Consider the following 20092-nt stretch of genomic DNA (forward strand, 5'->3'; position numbering starts at 1 on the left):
CCATATATTGCATCAATACCATTATCTAATTTCCGAAACCATTAAGTCTTAGTAAAGCCACATAAATAAAACTACTGTAATCCTTTTTTTTTTTAATTTTAAGTTTTCCTTTGCAAGTTTAGTGTTAATAAGCCAAAGATAAATATAATACGATTTCTGACTCTCTAGTAATTATTTCCTTTTTCTGCTTAGGTGTTTAAACTTCTGATTCAGTCACCACATATTAATGGGGAAGAAAACCTGATTGATTAACACAGTTCTGGTAGTTTTTTTGGTTTTGGTTTTTTTTTTTTTTTATTCCACGTTGTTTGAGGAGAGATTTGAGGAACATTTCAAGGAATGGAGTCAGCTCACAGTTTACTACTTAATGAAGAAGTGTATAACCAGCTTGGTGAATTTCAAAAAGCAGAGTTCATTTTTGAATGGTTACAGTTTTTGGAAAAACTTTTACCAGTGACTAGCAGAGTAAGTATAATAAGACTTGAGAAAAAAAAAAAAAAAGCACTTTATAGAGCTATTTATATCTGTCTTTTTTGTTATTTTGTTTAAAAGCGAAGAGCAGTATTGAGTTTCTTTTTGTTCATGTCTTTTATGTACACACAATGAAAGTATGTTCAGTGTTAGCAGTAACTATATAAATGTTACAAGTTTTTGGTCACAGCCCTTCAAGTGACAGAGCCACTTGTCTAATGAAACAAATTTGGGAAGTAAGCATCAAGTGAATTTTTTTTTTTAAACTCAATACTGCAATATTTTGCAACCGTGTGATGAAGAATGGCAGTCATGCTTCCACCTAGGATGGCACAACTCTTTGGTAGTTCTCTAGCAAGCAAGAGTATAACATCTTTCTCTGTTTTTTGTTTTCCTATTCAAATGATACAAGTTCTGTTTCCAGACAACTGTCCAATTGTTTGGTTCACTGTTTAATGTATATTAAGTAGCATGTGTGGGTATTTAACAGTGAACCAACCTAGATGATGCTATTTAAGACATATGTTATTTGTGTTAAAATATGCGAATGAAATGCAGTGCCAGGTTCTTGATTTTTTTATTTTTTAAGAAGCATTTTAAAAAATTGAGATAAGACTAAAATAGATTATTATTTTAAGGGAAGTTCTTTCCTTTGCATTGCTCAACCTCTTGAAATTCTGATAAAGTTCTTCTTTACTACTTAGATTACTATATTTCTATGAATTGTTTTATTTTAAAATAGGCATAAAAGAAGCAAGAAATGGCAATTTTCTTTTAGCAAAACATAACTCTTCGAGTGCCATAGGGAAAATACTCCTGAAATGCTGCTAGAAAGAATTACGCTCTGAAAAATTAGTGGTTTTTTAAAAATAATAAAATATTAATATATTTGATCTGACTTTTCTTTAAATAGAGAGGTGCAATAAAATGTTAGGTTTTAGTTAAGAATGTCAGAGTATCAGAATGCTAATAATGAAAAAAAAAGAGAATTAGCATCTTCAACTGACTTCTAAGTTTAACTGAAATTTAACTGGTTGCTGGTTTTATTTCCAGGCTGATATAAGGCAAAACCAGAAGAAACTGGTTGAACAATTGACTTCTTTATTAAACAATTCACCAGGACCTCCTACCAGACGGCTTGTTGCCAAGAATTTAGCTGTACTTTATAGCACTGGAGAAACTTTTTCTGTTTACCAAACAATTGACAAATGCAATGAACTCATTCGGAGTAAAGATGATTCACCAAGTTATCTTCCTACAAAACTGTAAGTATTTTTTTTTTAACCCCAAACTTCAAATCCAGTGATAACAAGAGAGGCAGATTTAAACGGTGAGAAGTTAATGTAGGAGATGGTGTACTCCCTCATTTCTGCCCATTTTTCAGTAGAAGCTTTGTACCATATGACACACAGAATTTGGGAGCCTCCCTAATTAGTATCATTATTGTGGGTGTATCCAGCTGTAAAAAGTAATTTTTTCTTTAGTATTACATCTCTAAAATTTTTAGGCTTGAGTATTACAAAGATAAACTGAATTCGTCTGAAACCTGAAAGCAAACTCAAATTGCTTCCTTCAATTTTTATTTTAATCGTTTAATATATGCTGTCTTCATGGCAGAATTACAAGTGGTCAAGTGCTTGTGTAGCATTTAATATACTCCTTTCTGTGTCTTTACTGGAAAGTTTTGAGTAAGAAGTTCAGCTGCCTATTGAGGGGAAAAATGTCAGTATTTCACAGCATAAGTTGCCTGTGAAAGTTTAATAAGCTTAACATATATTTCTCTTCCTTGTTTAGAAGTTTCTTGTTATGATTCACATAAATAGAACATAAAATCAATCACATTAAAATGCTTTAAAATTACATTACTTTTGAAGCATTTAATGCAGAGGCAGTTCAGTGGCTGATGGGAGTCAGTGTAGGTTGCCTATGTTAGCACAAAATTTGACGTACCTAGCTAGCTAGTATTTACTGGATCCACTGGAAAGAAATGCCTTGAGTGATTTGAAAGCTAAGATAAATTTATTTTTTTTAGGAGTGTAGGAATGCTCAACTTGTTGCTGTCATTCAGAACTATGATGACCATAGTATGCTTTAAGGTAATAGGGTAAGCTGAGGCTGGTTTGTGCTTTATGTTTTTGTTCAGTGAGGGGGACAAAACCAGCTTGCAATATCTATTGCTGTATTGAAGAAACCATGCTTTACAGCAAGTCAAACAAAATGCAGCTTGTTACAAAAAAGGTGAAGAATGCTTTTCATAAGTAACTTATTTAACATTAGTAAAAGAAAAAAAAATTACCTGACGTGGTGCATCTGAATTCACTACCGCAGGACAGATAGTAGAACGAAGAATGTGGTAGTATTATATACGATGTGTGTGCAGCAGGGACCAAAAAGGTAGAAGATAGTTGGTGATCTCCAGCCAACCAACTGAAAGTCAGGGCAGAGAGAATACCAGCAATGGGTACACAGTTATGAGGGGGCAGGTGTTTGAAAAACAGGGAGAAGGTAAGCAGTAAAACATAGAGGTACAACTCCAGGTGCAAAACACAGTTATTGAGTACATTTCTTACTCCAGCTGGGAAACTAGATCTAATTAGTTAGAGACATTTGAAATATTTGTAACTAAAGGCCTAGAACCTGGCCAATAGAACAGAGAAGTGTGAACTGTTATTGTTCCAAATCTTAAGGTGCAGAAAAATTATGAATAACCTTCATTCCTGAAACAATGCACATCTTTCACTATAGTGAAGAAAATTAACGGTAGAGGTAATAAAAGATCATTGTGCATTAATGATACTGTATACAAAGCAGAGCAGAATCTGTCTTTCTTCTTTGCTTTACATGCTAATCCTGTTTCTGACAACCCAGCTGAAGTTTCCTGAAAACAGATTTTTGCAAGGACTCAGTTGTATTTTCGAATGCCATAACATTTTTTGTTTCCCTCTTGTTCTAATTGACCTCTTGTGCAGTCATTTGAGTTAAGAATTAAGTTTGCTATAAAGTGTCGTAGTCCTGCAAAGTGGATTACTGCTGTAGTGCTGGCTCCTCAGCAGTGAGATGCATTAACATTATAGGTGAGTTGTAGTGTGGGACAGAGCTCTTGCAGCTGAAACAAGGAAGATGCCACATTGGAGGAAGTAGGATGATGTCGGCATAGCAAGGAGGGATGATGGAGACTGTTGGCAGTAAGGCAGAAATGGCAAGCACAGGCAGAAATGGCAGATAGCCAGACTCAGAAGGCAGAGGAGTAGCTGGGGGAGAAAGAGAGGGGTGGAAGTGTTCAGAATCTTGCTGAGTATGTAAGTGCTGGTGAGGAGAGGAAAAAAGTGATGAGGTGGAGAAAAAGGTAGCAGTAAAATATGGTTTACTTCAAAAAAGGTTTGGAAAAGGGATTTGTTATAGTACTGACATTGAAACAACAGACTACAGAAAAATAATTGGAACTACAGAACTCTGTTGAGTAAAATCTTTCATCTTGGGCTGCAAGTATATGGAAAACTTGGTGTTCAGTGAAGAAATACACTGCTTTTTCTTTTTTTTTTTTTTTTTTTAAATCTCGATTAAAGTGTTGTCTTTGTTTGCTGTCTGTCCTTATTTAGCATACATGCCCATGTTGTCTGGTAGCAACACTTCACCATCATTGTTCACAATACGTTGATTCACCTGAAAACTCCTTTAAATAAAGTTTCCAGTGAATTCTTCTCTTTTGTCATAAATAATAATTCTTCTTCTTTCATGTAGGTGGAAGATGGAAATGTTTTAGGCAAGCATTTTAAAAAGAATCTTAGTTAGGTGCTTATCTGCTACTAAAATTGAATGTGATATGAATGTTGTATCGGATCAGATAAACAGATCATGTAGTATGAGTACAGCTTATTTCTTTACTTTAAATTACAAAATTTTAAAAATATCCACTGGGGCTGCTTTTTTAACCATAAGTATTTTGAAGGCATTTGGCTGGCCAGCAAACTTTCATAGATGATCTCAGTGCTATTTTACCACATGTTTAAGTTCTTAGTTCTGCATTTTTGTTGGTACCTCTCCAAGTGCAATTGTTAAGGCAAAATTTGAGAGAAAGCTACTTAATTGTATCTTACCTAGAGAGTCATATATCAAAAGGGAGGTGTGCTGCCAGGGAGGAAAAAAAACAGAGTCCGAGAAGCTTTTCTCTGCAAAACTTGTATAAATTTACAGTCGTCTTTGGAAACTTCTGGTGGGTGCTTGTGAGATGACAGATGAAGTGACTCAATACATTTCAGACTTAGTGGAGAAACATTTGTGGAAAAAAAATAGACATCTAGAGTCATGATACAATCTTAGAAAACACTCACAAGAGCTTCCTAAGTCCTATGCTTTGAACTTATATAGAAACTTAAATATTGATATGCAGAAGTAGCTGGATTCTTGTCTTTAGTTGACTAGGTCTTACTCATCAACAAATATTGCTGCTTTGTTGCTAAAAATCACTGTTCAACACTGATTGGCTCTTCCATGCAACACTTAAGCACATCACAGTACAGCCAGCTGTGGAAGGGTGTTTCCAGGTTGTACCGTGATGTAATAAGGTTGTTCTGGTTTGGGGGGTTTTTTTTGTGTGTGTTGGTTAAATATTCCTTCTTTGGATTATGATGTGAAATAGATATTATTTAATCTTGAGGCTAATTAAGGAGAGTATTTGTGACCATCAGATGATCAATTTAGTAGTATGATGGTGCAGTACTAATTTTATGCTCAGCGACACCATGATCAAAATTAAAATCCAGACTGTTGGTGTGTACCAAGTTGGATAAAAGCAATAATTAAAAATATTGCTTTAAGGAAAATAGGAGTTTTGGTATGATAAGAGATAAAGAATATCAGTTTTGTTTTTCTTATGGTTCTTTGTCATTTAGGGAATTACTGTTAATATTAAATGCATTTTTCTAATTAAGGATGTGTTCAGTATGAGATTTTGAAATTCTTTGTGTGAAACTTCAGTTCAGTTGGGGAATAAGTAAAGTGTTGCTTTGTTGAAGGGGATGCTGAGCAGTGTCACTGCACATTTACGTAGGTCTGGCCAAAGAGCTGAAAGCTGATTAAAGCTATAATTACTTTTTTTCCTTGTGTTCATAAAATTAATTGCTTTAGTTATAGATCTGTCAATATGAAGGTAAAGTGTTTTCCTTAATCAGTCATTCAAAAGAGACTCTTTAATTAAACAACTCTTTCTTTAGTTCTTTTTTTTTTCCCCCTCAATATTTAGCAATTTTTGCTTTTGCTAAAGGAGTTGCCAATGAGCACAAAGACTCCAGTTGTCAGGTATTTCACCTGGAAACTATGTTCACAATCTGTGTGCGGTGAAAAGGACATGGGCTTATACTTTGATTTCCTTCCAAGTGTTTTCTTATTATGTATTATTATACATGAATATCAGAATTTTAATTACTAGACCATTTGCAGTCAGTCTACTATTGACTATGGAGTTGTAAATAAACCTGTCCCTGGCTACTTCTAGCAGCATCTGCCATAGCACAGTACATAGATGGCATGATGCCCAGCGTGCTTAGTTAGAAATTAATGTTAAGGTTTAAAGGTGGATATGAAAATTGCATGCCTATCATAAAATTTATTGGAAGATTGTATTATCTGAATTCTTGTATTATCCAAGTTATTTTCCCAACCCTTGTATCTGCATTTCTGCTAGAGCATGAGTATGGGCCACACACAGACCTTTTTTTTTTTTTTTTCCCCCTTTTGATAATCCACTTACATTTTTGGGACATTCTATTTAGTTATTTTGTTGTTTGCCCATTAATTACATTAGTCGTCTTAATCCCTTTCATCTATTACTGCATCCATTTTCACGCGTCTTTGGATTTGCTTTTGTTGTAGTGCTGCGGTGGTATGCTTGGGCTATTTATACAAAAAATTGGGAAGAATTTTGGGAAACAGTTTTACTGACACCGTTGGGAATGTGCTTAAAGCAATGAAGAATGCAGAGGTATTGGAACAGCATGTTTAAAAAATGATTGAAAAAATAATAGGATGTTTCCTGTTGGTAGCTGGACCAATGAACAGGAGAAAGTGCATGATACCAAAATATAAATAAATTGTGGAAAGTCATAGGATAAAATTCAGTGTCTAAATTCCAAAGAATTACTGGAGAGTTAAATGGATTATTACTATAAAAGGATGGATCATAGCTATTCTTAATCTGATTTCATGAGATAACTTGATAAACTAGAAAATTTAATTGCCTTATTAATGAGATATTTTTTGCTCCATTTGTACTTCACGTTTTGAGTTTTAAACTGCTAGTGAGTACTTTCCAGTAGAACATAGGATTACTATTTTCACTTGCTTATAGAGTTATAGAGCTTTCACTTACTTCAGCATAAACAGATCCCCAAAAGTCTAAAACACGCAAACCAGTGTTTACCCATTTCAGTAGTCAGCATTTTGTATTTCCAAGGAGCTTAGGGTTTCAAAACTTTAACATTTGTCTTTTTCATTTTTCAGTCTCAAGGTCGTTATGAAATCATGCTTAGTTTGCAAAATATATTAAATGGTTTAGGAGCTGCTGCTATCCCCTGTCATAGAGATATTTACAAAGCTGCCCGATCATGTTTGACAGATCGATCCATGGCAGTCCGCTGTGCTGCTGCAAAGGTAAAGTGCTCTAATAGCTGTTTTTACTAAGTAAGCTCCCTAAATAAAATTCTGATTTAATGGATGATGAACACAGCAGCTTATATCTATTTCTTTGATATTGCCTTCGCAGGAAAAATTCAAGTCATTTTAGTATGAAGCAACATGCTTGTTTTGTTGGGGAGAACTCTGTATATTATGTAGCAAACTGAAATTTGTACTGAGTGCTTTTCGACATTAAAACATTTTTGTTTCCCTTTTTTTCTAGTGTCTTCTTGAACTTCAGAATGAAGCAGTATTTATGTGGAGTACAGACCTGGATAGTGTTGTGACTTTGTGTTTTAAATCCTTTGAAGGTTCCAATTATGATGTACGATTAGCAGTTTCAAAACTATTAGGCACAGTATTGGCTAGAGCTCTAACATCTAAACAGGCAGCAGGTAAAGTATGTACTTTCTTTGCTGGTTCCTCATCTGTAAAAATCTGTCAGATGATAAACTCTCAAGTTCTGTTGAAGCCCAAATTAAAATCACAACGTAAGCTTCATCTGGCTGTTCATATCTCAGGTTTGGTCTTTTTTGTAACATTTTTCTTGTGAAGTGCTGGGGTTTTGGTTGTGTTAACATATACATAGTATCATTCAGACTGGGCATTTTTAGTCCAGTCTTAGGAGCCGAAAGTTAATATCTAACTGTAATCTAAGCAAAAAATGTAACAGGATGCAGAGTAAGTGTGACTGAGACTGTTCTGCTTTTAATGGCATCAGAGAAGATCTTTATTGCAATAGGCAGCAAATGACAAAAGTATGTGCCTTTAAGCCCAGCTTAATGCCTTTCAAAATTCTTGAGGCTGTGTATTTACATTGGAAACTCTGAAGTCTTGATTTATAAAGTATTTTTCTAAGAATCTTTTGGAGAGAATTATTGTTTTATATCAAACAGTCAGCACTTATCTTTTCCAAATAAAGTAAAAAAAAAAATACTCTGACCTCATTATAGGCTCAGTAGTTTTCTTTAATCTTTGTAAGCAATGTAGTTGAATTTCTAAAGTGCTAAGATAAGGTTATAGAATAAGCTCATCAACTGTTTGGTTGGCTGTTTTTATTGTTTTTAGTTATTTTTAGTTAAAAAGAAGTTAGAGCTAAGTGAGACAGAAGCTCGGTGGAGGGCTACAGGGGGCTGGGGGGGAGAGGTGGAGGGAGCAGCACATGAAGAAGTGCACAGTCCTGAAGTTGCTGCATTGTATCCGATAACCTGCTGATACTGGTTTGTTTGTGGTGGGTTTGTTTGTTTGTTTGCTTGGACATGATTATCCATTGTAGTTTAAGCTCACCCGGCAAACTAAGCACCACAGCAGCCTCTTGCTAAAAACCTCACTGGCTGAGGCAAGGACAGGGAGGGTTCACTCACCACTTAGGGTCGCGGGCATACTGAATTTGTGTGATTTTTTTCTCTAAAACAGTTAGAGTTGAAACTTCTCTTTTATAATTTAACAAGTTTTACAGAGCTATTCCTCTAAAGATTTACACCTATTCTTAGCATCCACCAGGCATAACTTCCGCAGAATCTCTTTGGAAGAAGTGATGGAGCTATTGGGAACTGGATTTCTGCGTGGAAGTTGTGGATTTCTACGAGCCAGTGGTGATATGTTGAAAGGAACCAGTTCAGTCAGCAGAGATGTTAGAGTTGGAGTCACCCAGGTTTGGAGTATATTATTTTTGAGGTTGATGAACAGTCCTATAATAACTGTTTTGCTCTCCATACATTTCTTATTTCATCTTTTTTTGTATCTGTGATGAAATGTAACTTAAAATAAGGATTTACATCTTGAGTTATGCTAGAAAGAAAAGAAAAGATATTTCTGATATTGCTTATTATCTGATTGTTTGAAATTTTCAGAGTTAAATATGTATTAATTGTGAAAGCTTCATGTGATATGAATTTCAAGTGGGCGATATAAATAAGTCCTTTCCCCAAATTTTTAATTTAAAACTTAATACCTTATGCCTAAAAAATGAAAGGAAGAAGTTGCAAGAATTCTTTGAACTTGGAATAGTTGCCTTCTGTACACTTCCAGTACTGTTCTGAGAGAATGGTTCTGCTTTGACTAAGTGTGTGAAAAACAAAGAAAACAGGATTTAGTGGGGGGAAAAAAAGTATCTGTTTTGCTGTGTTCCAGGATGCTCAGGTAGAGGACAGAATCTTGTTAACTGATTGAAGTCAGACTATATAGGACGTGCTGGTAAAAACAGTATAAATTTTTCAGATAATATCAGATTGGCTTATTCCTATAAATATTATCTTAAACAGTATTTACATGCTGAGACCTAGATATTAAAATGTTAAACTTGTGAATTAAGACTAAAAGTCATAATGAACATTTATATATGAAACAGCTGTGTTTATTTTAATATGTTACAGTCCCCACAGCTATTTGATACATTCCCTTTGCCAGCAAGAGAGTTTTTCAGTGCGTTTCAACTTCTGCAGTGCAAAAAATCTGTAAATTAGCTTGAATTACTGATAGAAGCTGCCAGACTGTGCACTGAAACAGCTAGAAGGTGCTCACAAATTGTCTTCTGTGCTCAGATCATACTGGGTGGAAGCATTAACTTCTGGCAGAGAGACAGAAAAGCTGGGGAACAATAATACCTTGGCAGCGCTTTGCCTAGAAAATGCATGCCAGACTCCTAAGGTGTTCTGTATACGTGGTGGTTTTATTAGTTTTCCAGGAACAGATATTTCAGTTCAGTGTTTTGACTATTTGTACTCTTTTTTGGAGGTTGTCTCCTTTTCCATGCAATTCTATGTTAACACAATAGTACCTGTGCTAGACGTTAGCAGAGAACGCTTAAAATAGGACAATGTTTCTATAGGAAAAAATTGAGAAATTGTGTGTATATCAGTGCCTGTGAACAGAAAAGACATTTATAAATTGTATTAATTATTATGTGAATTGCAGCTTATTATAAATTAAAAAATAGGAAAAACACTGAAGATTACTTCTTACATATGGAAGAAGAATTTATATTTGTTCAAGACATAGCCAGGTTCAAGATGTAGTTCAAAATATAGCCGTGGCAGTATGACTTTTCACAAGTGTATTTATCCTGTTGAATGCCTCAGTTTTCAAATCTATAAAACAGGTAATGTGCTGCTATATTATGAATCCTAAGTAGTATTCATCAAGAGCCATTAAATGCTAACAGGATCTAATGGTGCAATTTCTCCATCTACAGTACTTTCTTTTACGTGAATAATTTCATTGTTAATATTAGACACGAGACAAAGTATGCATGAGGCAAATATAGATGTTCACTGGTATGGGTAGTAGTTGTGAACTTTCTTATGAGGATTTTTGTGTGTTCATTTGCATATCCTCATTTTTTATATTCACTTTTCTTGATAGCACATTTATTCATTTTAAAAGATCCAACACACGCACATTGAAGGCATTTGTAAGGGAGCATATTATGTGGCAAAATAAATGGTCTTGTGGATTGGATTTGTAAAGTGACTCTGCATTCTTTCTCTTTGTTGTGACAAACATAGTCTTTTTATGGTACCTCCATTGCAAGACAAACAATTAAAATTCATTGAGATGAAAGGCAGTGCTTGGGGGCTGCAAATATTCCCTAATTCAAAGCCTATAATAACAAAATTCTCTCAGGGTTATGGGTTATAGTTTTGTAACATAGTGGTTCTTAAAATGCATTCATACATTAAATTTGGGTTCCATGTGCAGAATGTTAAATAGCTGGAAGCTGTTGTTCAGTGAGACCAAACACAATGTTTTACATAACAAGTGCCTGTGCAGGGTAAACTGCCATTTCTCACACTCTGGAATGAAATAACATGGGCAAGCAGCTTGAATTAATTTACAGTTAAAGCAGGCTGCAATATTGCCGGTACAGCTTTGATAGTAATTTAAAACACTTTAATAGATCAAAAAAAATTGCAGCTACCTGAAAGTGAGAATGTACGTGATTTATGGATGCATTAATGTATAAGTAATCTCAGTTTAGTGAAGTTCTGGTTGTGGCAATGTGCAGAGATTTAAAAAAAAAAAAAATGTATGTGGGGTAGCTGGGAGTGGTTTTCCAGATGATTTTGCTCTAAAATATGGCTTCTTTTCAAATCTCTTCCAGGCATATGTGGTATTTGTCTCTACGTTAGGAGCACGATGGCTTGAAAGGAACTTCTCTACTTTCCTTTCCCATATTCTAGATCTTGTGTCTCAGTCTCACCCTAAGGCTATTCAGAGTCAGATGGATGCTATCGGCTGTCGCCGCTGTGTTTCATTTATCCTTCGAGCTACAGTAGGAGGCCTTCTTGGGGAAAAAGCTCAAATTGCAGCTGCCAAGGAGATTTGCCAGGCCATCTGGAAACTGAAGAAAGTTGTGGGTATGGGTCTAACAAGATTATCCATTTGGGCCTCTGTTTCTCCTTTTTTAAGTGATTGTCCAACTTCCTAATCCAGAGACTGCAGAAACAGAGTATATCGTGCTGATTTATTACCATAATAATGTAGAGGGCTTTTGATGGGCTGGTTATTTGTTTGTGCGTGTTTCTGCGTGTGTGTACCCACACAAGTGTAAACATCTATTTTTAACACTTCTTCCCTGGAAAATATAATTTTAAGCAATTACAAATATAATTAAATAATAAATAAATGCAGTAATAAAAATATAGACAGTATTGTAAAATAATTTAAATTGTCAGTTAATATGCAACCAGGTTCTGCCTTCCTGTTCAGAGCAGCTGACACTACTGATGTTAGAAAAAAAAGAAGCATTTGTTCTCAGTCGGCAAAATGAGCATTTCTCCTGGAGGAAAACAGATCTCTTGCATGATAAAGTCTTGTACAGAGCTTCCAAAAAAAAGCTGCTGATCTCCCACAATCATCCTTGTAGGGGAAAAGAAAGACGATGCTGGGCATAACCAGTTGTCCCCTGGTGTACGGCTGCATATTGTATCCTAGTTAAATATGTAAATGTTAAATGTCTAAACTGACATAACCATTTGTGTATCAAAAGATGGACTTTCAAAACAGATTTTTCCCTCTCTCTTTATTCCCGGCTCCTGCCATCTTGCTTGCTTGCTCTTGCTCTATTTCACTTTTTCCTTCCCTTTTTTCTTACTACGTAGTAAAATCTGGCAAGTTATATCAAAGGTGACATCTTAAAGACATGTTTGGCGAGGCTGAGAATAGCATGCTTCTTACTAGCTGCTGTTCCCCATCACTTAAAGATAAGCAATTTGATAGTTTCCATTTTATCTGCCCTCCTGCCATCACAGACATTACTACACTGTCCATTTGAGTAGTAGAAATGTACTTGTCTCAGTGAAGGTAAACCTTTACGAAAACAGTTTGGACAGTAATAAAAATGGTGATGATAAAAGCTCATCTGGTAGTATAAACAGCTTACCATAGCAAAATCCTTTTTCTGATTTGTTTGTTTCATTTTGGTAATGATTTCATGGGGATCTTCCTGTATTGTGTTATCAGATGCTGCAATGAGTGACAGTAACTTGGAAACAAGAGTTAGTACAACAGATGTAACAGCAAGTCAGCATGTGCTTGTGTGTGCACTTCAGGAACTTGGAAGTCTCATCCATGGCTTAAGAACTACAGCAGCACCATTATTGCAAGACTCCAGTACAGGTACAAGCCCTGAATTATTTTGCAAACCAGAGTACAGAATATATTCCTTTGTTCTCTGTAATAGTCTCTGATTTCTTATAGCTGGACTGTCAGTTCTTTCAAATCTGTTGGGATCCGATGTCTGGCATTGACTTTCTTTTGGCATTCAGTCGCCTCACATGGAATTCCTTAGTTCTTCTATACTTTTCTGTTTTCTTTCACTAAACTAAAAAAAATGCTGGAGGAAGTCTTCAGGCATTACCCAAACAGTTCTGTATCTTCTCTGGCCTGTACTAGTATGTTAATTTAAAAAAAAAAAAAAATCAGCATCAAATTTAACTCCGTTAAGGGTTGTATTTAAAGTCCAACACTTTGTCATCTTTTTAGTAATTCAGTTTGATTGAGCTAGGTATCTTTGTCTACCTTTATTGTTTCCATTTAGCTGCAGAGGGAATTTTATTTTTTTTTCTGGATAGGCTCAAGTGGACATCTGTTTCCACTGCATGGATTTCTGCCTCCTTGGGAATACTTACATTTTCTATGCGTGTTGGTGAATAACTACGTAATATGTTAGGTTTTCTCCACATTGTTACTTTTCATTCAGGGTAGTTTTTTGAAAAGTATTGAACTATTTAAATTCGATAAGAAATATTTCACTATAAAAGTCAATAGTATTTTTTAAAGAGAGTACAGAAACTGGACAGTGCTATGTTCACCAATCCTCTGTATACATTTTTGCTTGTTTGACAATCTGCTTGCCTATTTATTAAGTGTGTTTATGCATTTTATTTTTCAGGAGTTCTGGAAGCAGTAATTTCTGTTATTCTTCATCCCAGCATTTCAGTTAGACTAACAGCAGCTTGGTGTTTACGCTGTATTGCAGTAGCATTGCCCTCCTACGTGTCCCTGCTGTTGGATCGTTGCATTGAACGTCTTAGTGCATTGAAATCCTCCCCAGAAGCAGTAACTGGCTACAGTTTTGCTGTTTCTGCTTTGCTGGGTGCAGTAAAACACTGTCCTTTAGGAATTCCACATGGAAAAGGGAAGGTATGGTCTGAATACTTTACTTATAGGCAGTTCTTTGATGTTTTTGCCGTAGTGTTTGCATGTATTCTTTTTAAAATTATCACATAACCTGGTATAGTGACAAGATGTTTTCTTTCCTCAATAAGGGGATTTTGAAGCATACCATAACTCAAATAAGCAAGTGTTTTTCTCACATGTGTAATTTCTCAGGAAGTGTCACTAATGACTTTACTAACCACTCATACTGCTGCCTTTTTCTAGGGGGGAAGTTTGTTGTTTTGGGACACAGGTCAGTTCTGTGGAGCTGTAAGGACTTAACAGTCTAATAAAAGGTTTACCTGGAGAAGACTTTTCTTGAGTAGAGTTAACGTTTTTCAGGATTTCAAACAAAATTCTTTACAGCAAGATCAAACTTTCTGCAATTCTGGCCCAGGTCGATATTGGCTTAAATTAGAAAGCTGACCTTTCAGCAGTCTTAATGGTGAGACAAGGCTAGTCTGGAGTACGTACAGCTGAAATGTATCAGACTTTGCCAAAGGAAAAGATCTTTCTTTTATAAAAAAATAATCAGAAGTATGCATACAGATCTATGGCATGCTGCGATGTTAGAAGTAAGTTTCCTGGAAAGAGACTCGTTCAAGCACAGATTAAGCCAAATTAATATTTCCCAGGCCCATCAATGACTCTCCACTGTACAGTTTAGTCAGGGCTTACACCAATAACAGCAATTATATATTACCTTGAAAATCTGTGTTCAAGTCCAATAAAATCTTTAATCAAGTCCAACAGGTACATGCTTTTCATTTTGTTTTACATAATTTAACAGAAAACAGTTTCATGCGTTAACATAGTCTAAGATGCTTGTACCAATCTCTCCACCAGTGCAAATAGGATATACTGTGCTCTGAAGTTTTAGGGATATGCAGATGTAGAAATAAAGACCAGAAGAAGAAACTGTTTCCATCTCAATGAGAACTTTATTCATGGAGTTACTCACAGCTGGCAGACCATGGTGCAACACAAATATCAGCAGTACACGCTAATTCTCTGCATAATGTAGAAACTTACATTCTCAGTTCTGAAATCTGTTTTGGAGGCAGTGGACATTAGAGAAGTAGCACACTTTGACACAAGGATTGTGGTTTTTTCCATACTATTACACCACTGTAAGATGAAAGGAATGCTTTAGTACATTAGGAAAAATGTCCCTTGCAGTGATTCCAGCCCACCCTTTCTGCATTGTTGAGTATTAACAGTTCCATGCCACTCCTAAAGAGGCATTGCTAGCTACAGTTCTCAGTATTCCAAGTCCCAGCTGCTGATGAAGGAATTTATAAAGGTAAAAGAAGCGCCTGTTTTTCTTAGCTTTTAAAAATTTTTTCGCATGATTACTGAAAGACCATGGGGAGAGAACAAAACAAATACTGTTTGCCCAGTTATGTAGATAAGATGCCGTTCAAATACTATACACCTAAGCTGAGCTGAAGTTTCTATTTAACAGAGAAACTTAATTCTTAACAAAGATTTCTTTCAGAGGAATACAATAGGTTGAAATAGGGCCAAGAGGAGGTGTGGGAGGGCACAGAAAAGTGTGGGAGAAACACTGTATTCTGTACTAAGCTGGCAGGGGGTAGGACAGAGGAGGTGACAAAAGCCCTTTTCCATTCTCTCCTAGGAACACTGCCAGCTTCCAGACTAGCTCCTCTTCTGAGGAGCTGAAAGAGACCGGTGTTAAATAGGGCAGTTTTGAAAAGGAAATAGCAAATGTAGACAGTAGTGACCTGGACAGAAGCTGTTTTATTAATATATTTTCCTTGGAGAGAGTGGTTAGAATTGCAGGTGGAACCTATTCAAGCAAACAAAATAATTAGTGGGTTTGTATATATTTAGCATTCCATACCAGTGCTTATACTTCAATTCAAAAAAATCCTTCAAAAATAAGACATTTCTCCTAGTACACAGAGACAAAAATTGTCAGAAATCATTAAATGAAATCCTTTCTAGGATGCTTGTTTATCAGGTAATTTAGGTGTACTAAGCTTATAGTAATTTTTAATAGTATCATTTAAAAAGTGCTGTTTTAATTTTGGAAGAAAGTATTTTAAATCTATCAAGAGCCTATCAAAATAAATGCCTTCATTTGCAACCATCTGATAGTGTTATAGAATTGGAGAAACTAATATTTTCAGATTTAATATTTCATTAAGTTTTTGAAGTGTACAAATTACAAGCTTTCATGTGCAAACTTTCATGAAGTTTTATAATTTTTCAAATAATTTATATTTAAAGATGCTGTCTACACTGACCAAATAAATTACAGCGTGCAAAAAAATTGTAGGAGGTAATTGGCTATACTGAGGCTTTTCATTATATTATTGATAATGGCACTTCTTACTTGTAATACTAATTTAGAAGCAGTCTGTTTTGGCAACCAGACATAATGCAAGATGTAAGAAATACTTTTTTTGGTACACGTGAAACATAATTGAAGCAAACCATTTGCAGAATACTTTTTCAAGTTGTAGCCATACTGTGGTAATTGTCTATGGAAACGCTGTATGTTCCTCTGTGTAAATTCTGGGTAGCTCGGGCTTTGGTAATGAGCACCTTGCATTTGTCAAATAATAGTAGGCACATGCAATTATTGTGGAGAAGCTAAGATAGGATTAATTCTAACTGTACCATACCATTCTAAATTGTTTGTTTAGTCATACCACTTGATCAGAAACTGTCAGAGAGAATGATAGACCTTATTCTAAAACAGGGATAAAAAGATCGTTACCCCTTTCATCACTTCTTCAGAGCTCTAATTTGTTGGTCTCATGCCATCCTTTTTCTACATAGTGGCATAAACAGAATATCAAAACATTTTTATCCTTGCTGCACATATTCCTGTGAGAATTATCAGCTCTCATTTTACTCTTGATAAAAGAATGGGACAAAGCAGCACAATATCTTACCTAGCACCCCATAGGAACAGTTGAAACTGTCCCAGGCTAGTACTGGAGCTGGCCATTGCAACTTCATGACTCTTGAGTTTCTTGCCATAGTGTGAGAAGAAGATGGCATTCTATTTGGGCACACTGAAATAGGATTACTTATCACAGCAAATAATATTGAAAAATCATTTGGTAGTTACTAAGATGGTGATGCTCTGTTTTTCTTTTTAACTTTGAAGGTAATCATGACAGTAGCAGAGGATTTGTTGTGTTCTGCTTCTCAGAACAGTCGCATTTCACTGCAGCGAACACAGGCTGGATGGCTGTTGATAGCAGCCCTCATGACATTAGGTAGTAGCTTTCTACAGTTTTTCTTAAACTAAATTAAGCTGTTCTGTGTTCTTTGTCTTTAGTTCTTTTGATGTTTCATTTAATTTAGCACTGCAAAATAATTATTAAAAAACAATGTAAGCTGTAATCTTTTAGAAAAACTTTCTAAAATAAACATGTAATTTCTTCCAAATTTGCTATTAGTTCATTGGGAACGATGTCTGAAAAACAGTGACTGCATGGAACCACTATTAATTAAATGTAGAAGATAAATTTCAAAGTCAATCTAACCAAATGTCTTCATGGTTATGAAGTGTTACACTGATACTTTTTAAGATCTATCCCTGAACAAAATGAGATAATTTTTATTTCCCTCTTGTCAGGTATTTGAAATCTTACAGATCTTTCTGATATTTATTAGTGGTCAGATTATTGACTGTGACCACTAAAGTACTCATGAAGAATGTGTTTTATCTATTTTGTTCATATTTTTAAGGCACCTTTCATGTTTTCAGCTATTACTTCTGTCCAACAGCTCCCTTTTTTTTTTTTTTTTAGACTAGGGAAAACACACCTTGTACATTAACCTGTAACAAATATTTGCTTTTCTGAACGTCACTACTGCTTATTATATCTCTTTTATGCTGGTGATCCACGGGGTCTGTACTTAGTAAAACAGAGATTATAATTGGCTTGGTGACATACATGTAAATGTGTCACTGGGTATGTAGTTATGTATGAAAATGGAGTACCAAGACAGTAAATGATACATGAGACAAGAGCTAGTAAAGTGGCATAAAGTTTTGTTCACAGCTGTTATGATTTCATGATCATAGATAAAAGAATGAAAGAGAAAATTTAATTTTATTAATTCTTACATTGGCATGACAACTGTCAATGTTTACAGGTCCTGCAGTTGTCCAGCACCATCTGCCACGAATGCTGCTACTGTGGAAATGCATCTTTCCATCATCTTCTAAGGACCTAGAAAGAGAGAAGACACGAGGAGATTCATTTACCTGGCAAGTAACACTGGAAGGTCGTGCTGGTGCTCTCTGTGGTAAGCGGGTTTTACTGTGTCTTCTCTGTGTATTTATAGTTTGGCTCTTTGTTTGTTTTTCATCTGAAAGAACAACAATACTTCATATTGATATTTTTTTCACTGAGTGGTAAAGGAAGTATTCACTCCCCAATAGAAGTACTTGTGTATATATATACTTAACCTGTATATATCTCTATACATGTGTTTCATTTTTGCAAGAAAACAAACAAACAAAAAAACCCAAGAGGGTTTTCCCTCTTTTTCTTCTGATCAGTCTATTTCCAAATAGTAGAGTGATATCAGAAGCTTCTCTCCTCTTGTTTAACATACATGTCAGAGAAATGAATGAAGACCCAAACCAGGGTATGTTCTGTTGTTTATACAGTCTGTTATATTTGGTAAATAGCAGTTGTGTTTCCTAATAGCTTACTTACTGTAAGCAAAATAGAATTGGTGAGTCAGTCAAACACATTTGTGAGAGTGGGAAAACTCAGGTAAGAGTTACGACAAGGAAGTTGCAATTCTCAGCCAGTAAAGAGTGCTATGTATTTGGCTGCTATCTGGTAGGTTGCAGTTTTTCATCGTGAAATATTGTGAATTTGGGTTTCCAAGGGATGACTCTAATGATTTTCAAATACTTCATGTGTTTCAGCCATATATTCTAGAGTACTCACGGATCCTTTGCATTGCAGAAATGTGAACACTAGTATAGTTATCACCCCTCTCTTTCACTATTAAAGTCTATCAAGAAGTGTGGAATTCAGTAGTGATTTCATTTTAGAAGTAACCTAAACAATTAACCCGTAAATATTTTCTTTTGCTTTTGGAAATATGTCTTTAATACTGTATATTCTCTAGGTGTTTTTTGAACTACTAACTCAAGTTTAATTTTCTCAAAATAATGAAAAAAAACTTGTGTACATATAAGTTGTTTCTAAAAGTACAGTAATTAAGCTAAATTTAAATAGAAAACTAGCAAAGTAAGCAGTAGGTCATCTGATTATCATCCTTCTCCCCCTTTTTTTTTATTATTATCATGGACTTATAATGAAGTTAAGTTATATCCTATAATTTGTAACAAAAAGCAAAAAAATGCTTGCATTGCAATTAGAAGTCAGAATATGAACATCCAAGCTGGGACACCAAAAGCATCTGTAAATATGACTTGTTTAATTTGAGATTTTTGTCAGTTTCTTAAATTATTTATCAAAGTACTTGAAAAAATTTTTGCATGCTTTCTTCTACTTTTAAATTATTGGTGAAGTAATAATGTGATTACTTCACTAATGTGATATTTTTTTTCTTCTTCACACTAATTAAGTTAAAATTCAATTCCTTTTCCAGCTATCAAAAGTTTGGTTTCCCACTGTCCTGGTCTTCTTACAGATGAAGTGGTTCGGAGACTTCTTCCTCCTCTCCCAAGTGCTGTTGATTTATTGACACAGTAAGTGTGTGTGTCAAACTGTTAAATGAGATTCTGGTTTTGAAAAGCTACAGAGTAATCTTCTTGTATTTGATTTAGTGCACTTTCTAAATAACTTTATTTTCAAAGTACAGAAATAGTGTATAGAATTTAGTTGTATAGCTGAAGACTTTAGCTGGCATAATGTGTCTTGCAGATTCCAGTTTCGTGTAAAAACGCTAGGGAATAAATTATTGCATGCTTTTGTTAAGTTAGTGGGTTTTAATCTGCTTTTTTAATCAAACATACACATTCATGTTTAAGCATGATCATTGTTTTATAAAATAAAGTTCAAGAATTTGCTTGGACAAAAAGTTTTAGAGCTGGGCATTTTTTATATCTAGATTCAGAGCTAAGCTGGAAAGGGTTTTATAATTTTAAAATTTTTGCCTTAAGAATATGTAGTGATTTAATGTATTTGGGCTCTAAACTCAAATTTACAGAGAGGTATCCACAAAAAAATTAATTGTGATGAAGGTAATTGTAATATAGTACAATCAAAGGCCATAGACAGCCTTATTTATTTCTCTAGTATTAAAGTACTAACTGGGA

At 35.0% G+C, this 20092-nt stretch overlaps 1 protein-coding gene across 1 annotated transcript in view; it reads left to right on the plus strand.

Moving 5' to 3' along the window:
- Nucleotides 1-339: 339 nt before the first annotated feature.
- Nucleotides 340-20092, plus strand: part of HEATR5A (HEAT repeat containing 5A) — a 47269-nt gene continuing 27516 nt past the window's right edge. The window contains exons 1-12 of the mRNA XM_010074473.1: nucleotides 340-465; nucleotides 1525-1736; nucleotides 6343-6451; nucleotides 6970-7119; nucleotides 7367-7538; nucleotides 8637-8797; nucleotides 11246-11501; nucleotides 12607-12762; nucleotides 13538-13788; nucleotides 16946-17057; nucleotides 17944-18096; nucleotides 19423-19522. Coding sequence (XP_010072775.1) covers nucleotides 340-465; nucleotides 1525-1736; nucleotides 6343-6451; nucleotides 6970-7119; nucleotides 7367-7538; nucleotides 8637-8797; nucleotides 11246-11501; nucleotides 12607-12762; nucleotides 13538-13788; nucleotides 16946-17057; nucleotides 17944-18096; nucleotides 19423-19522 — 1958 coding nt within the window. The remainder of the gene's footprint in view (nucleotides 466-1524; nucleotides 1737-6342; nucleotides 6452-6969; nucleotides 7120-7366; nucleotides 7539-8636; nucleotides 8798-11245; nucleotides 11502-12606; nucleotides 12763-13537; nucleotides 13789-16945; nucleotides 17058-17943; nucleotides 18097-19422; nucleotides 19523-20092) is intronic.

This window comes from Pterocles gutturalis, unplaced genomic scaffold, assembly GCF_000699245.1.
Source record: "Pterocles gutturalis isolate BGI_N339 unplaced genomic scaffold, ASM69924v1 scaffold31506, whole genome shotgun sequence".
NCBI lineage: Eukaryota > Metazoa > Chordata > Aves > Pterocliformes > Pteroclidae > Pterocles > Pterocles gutturalis.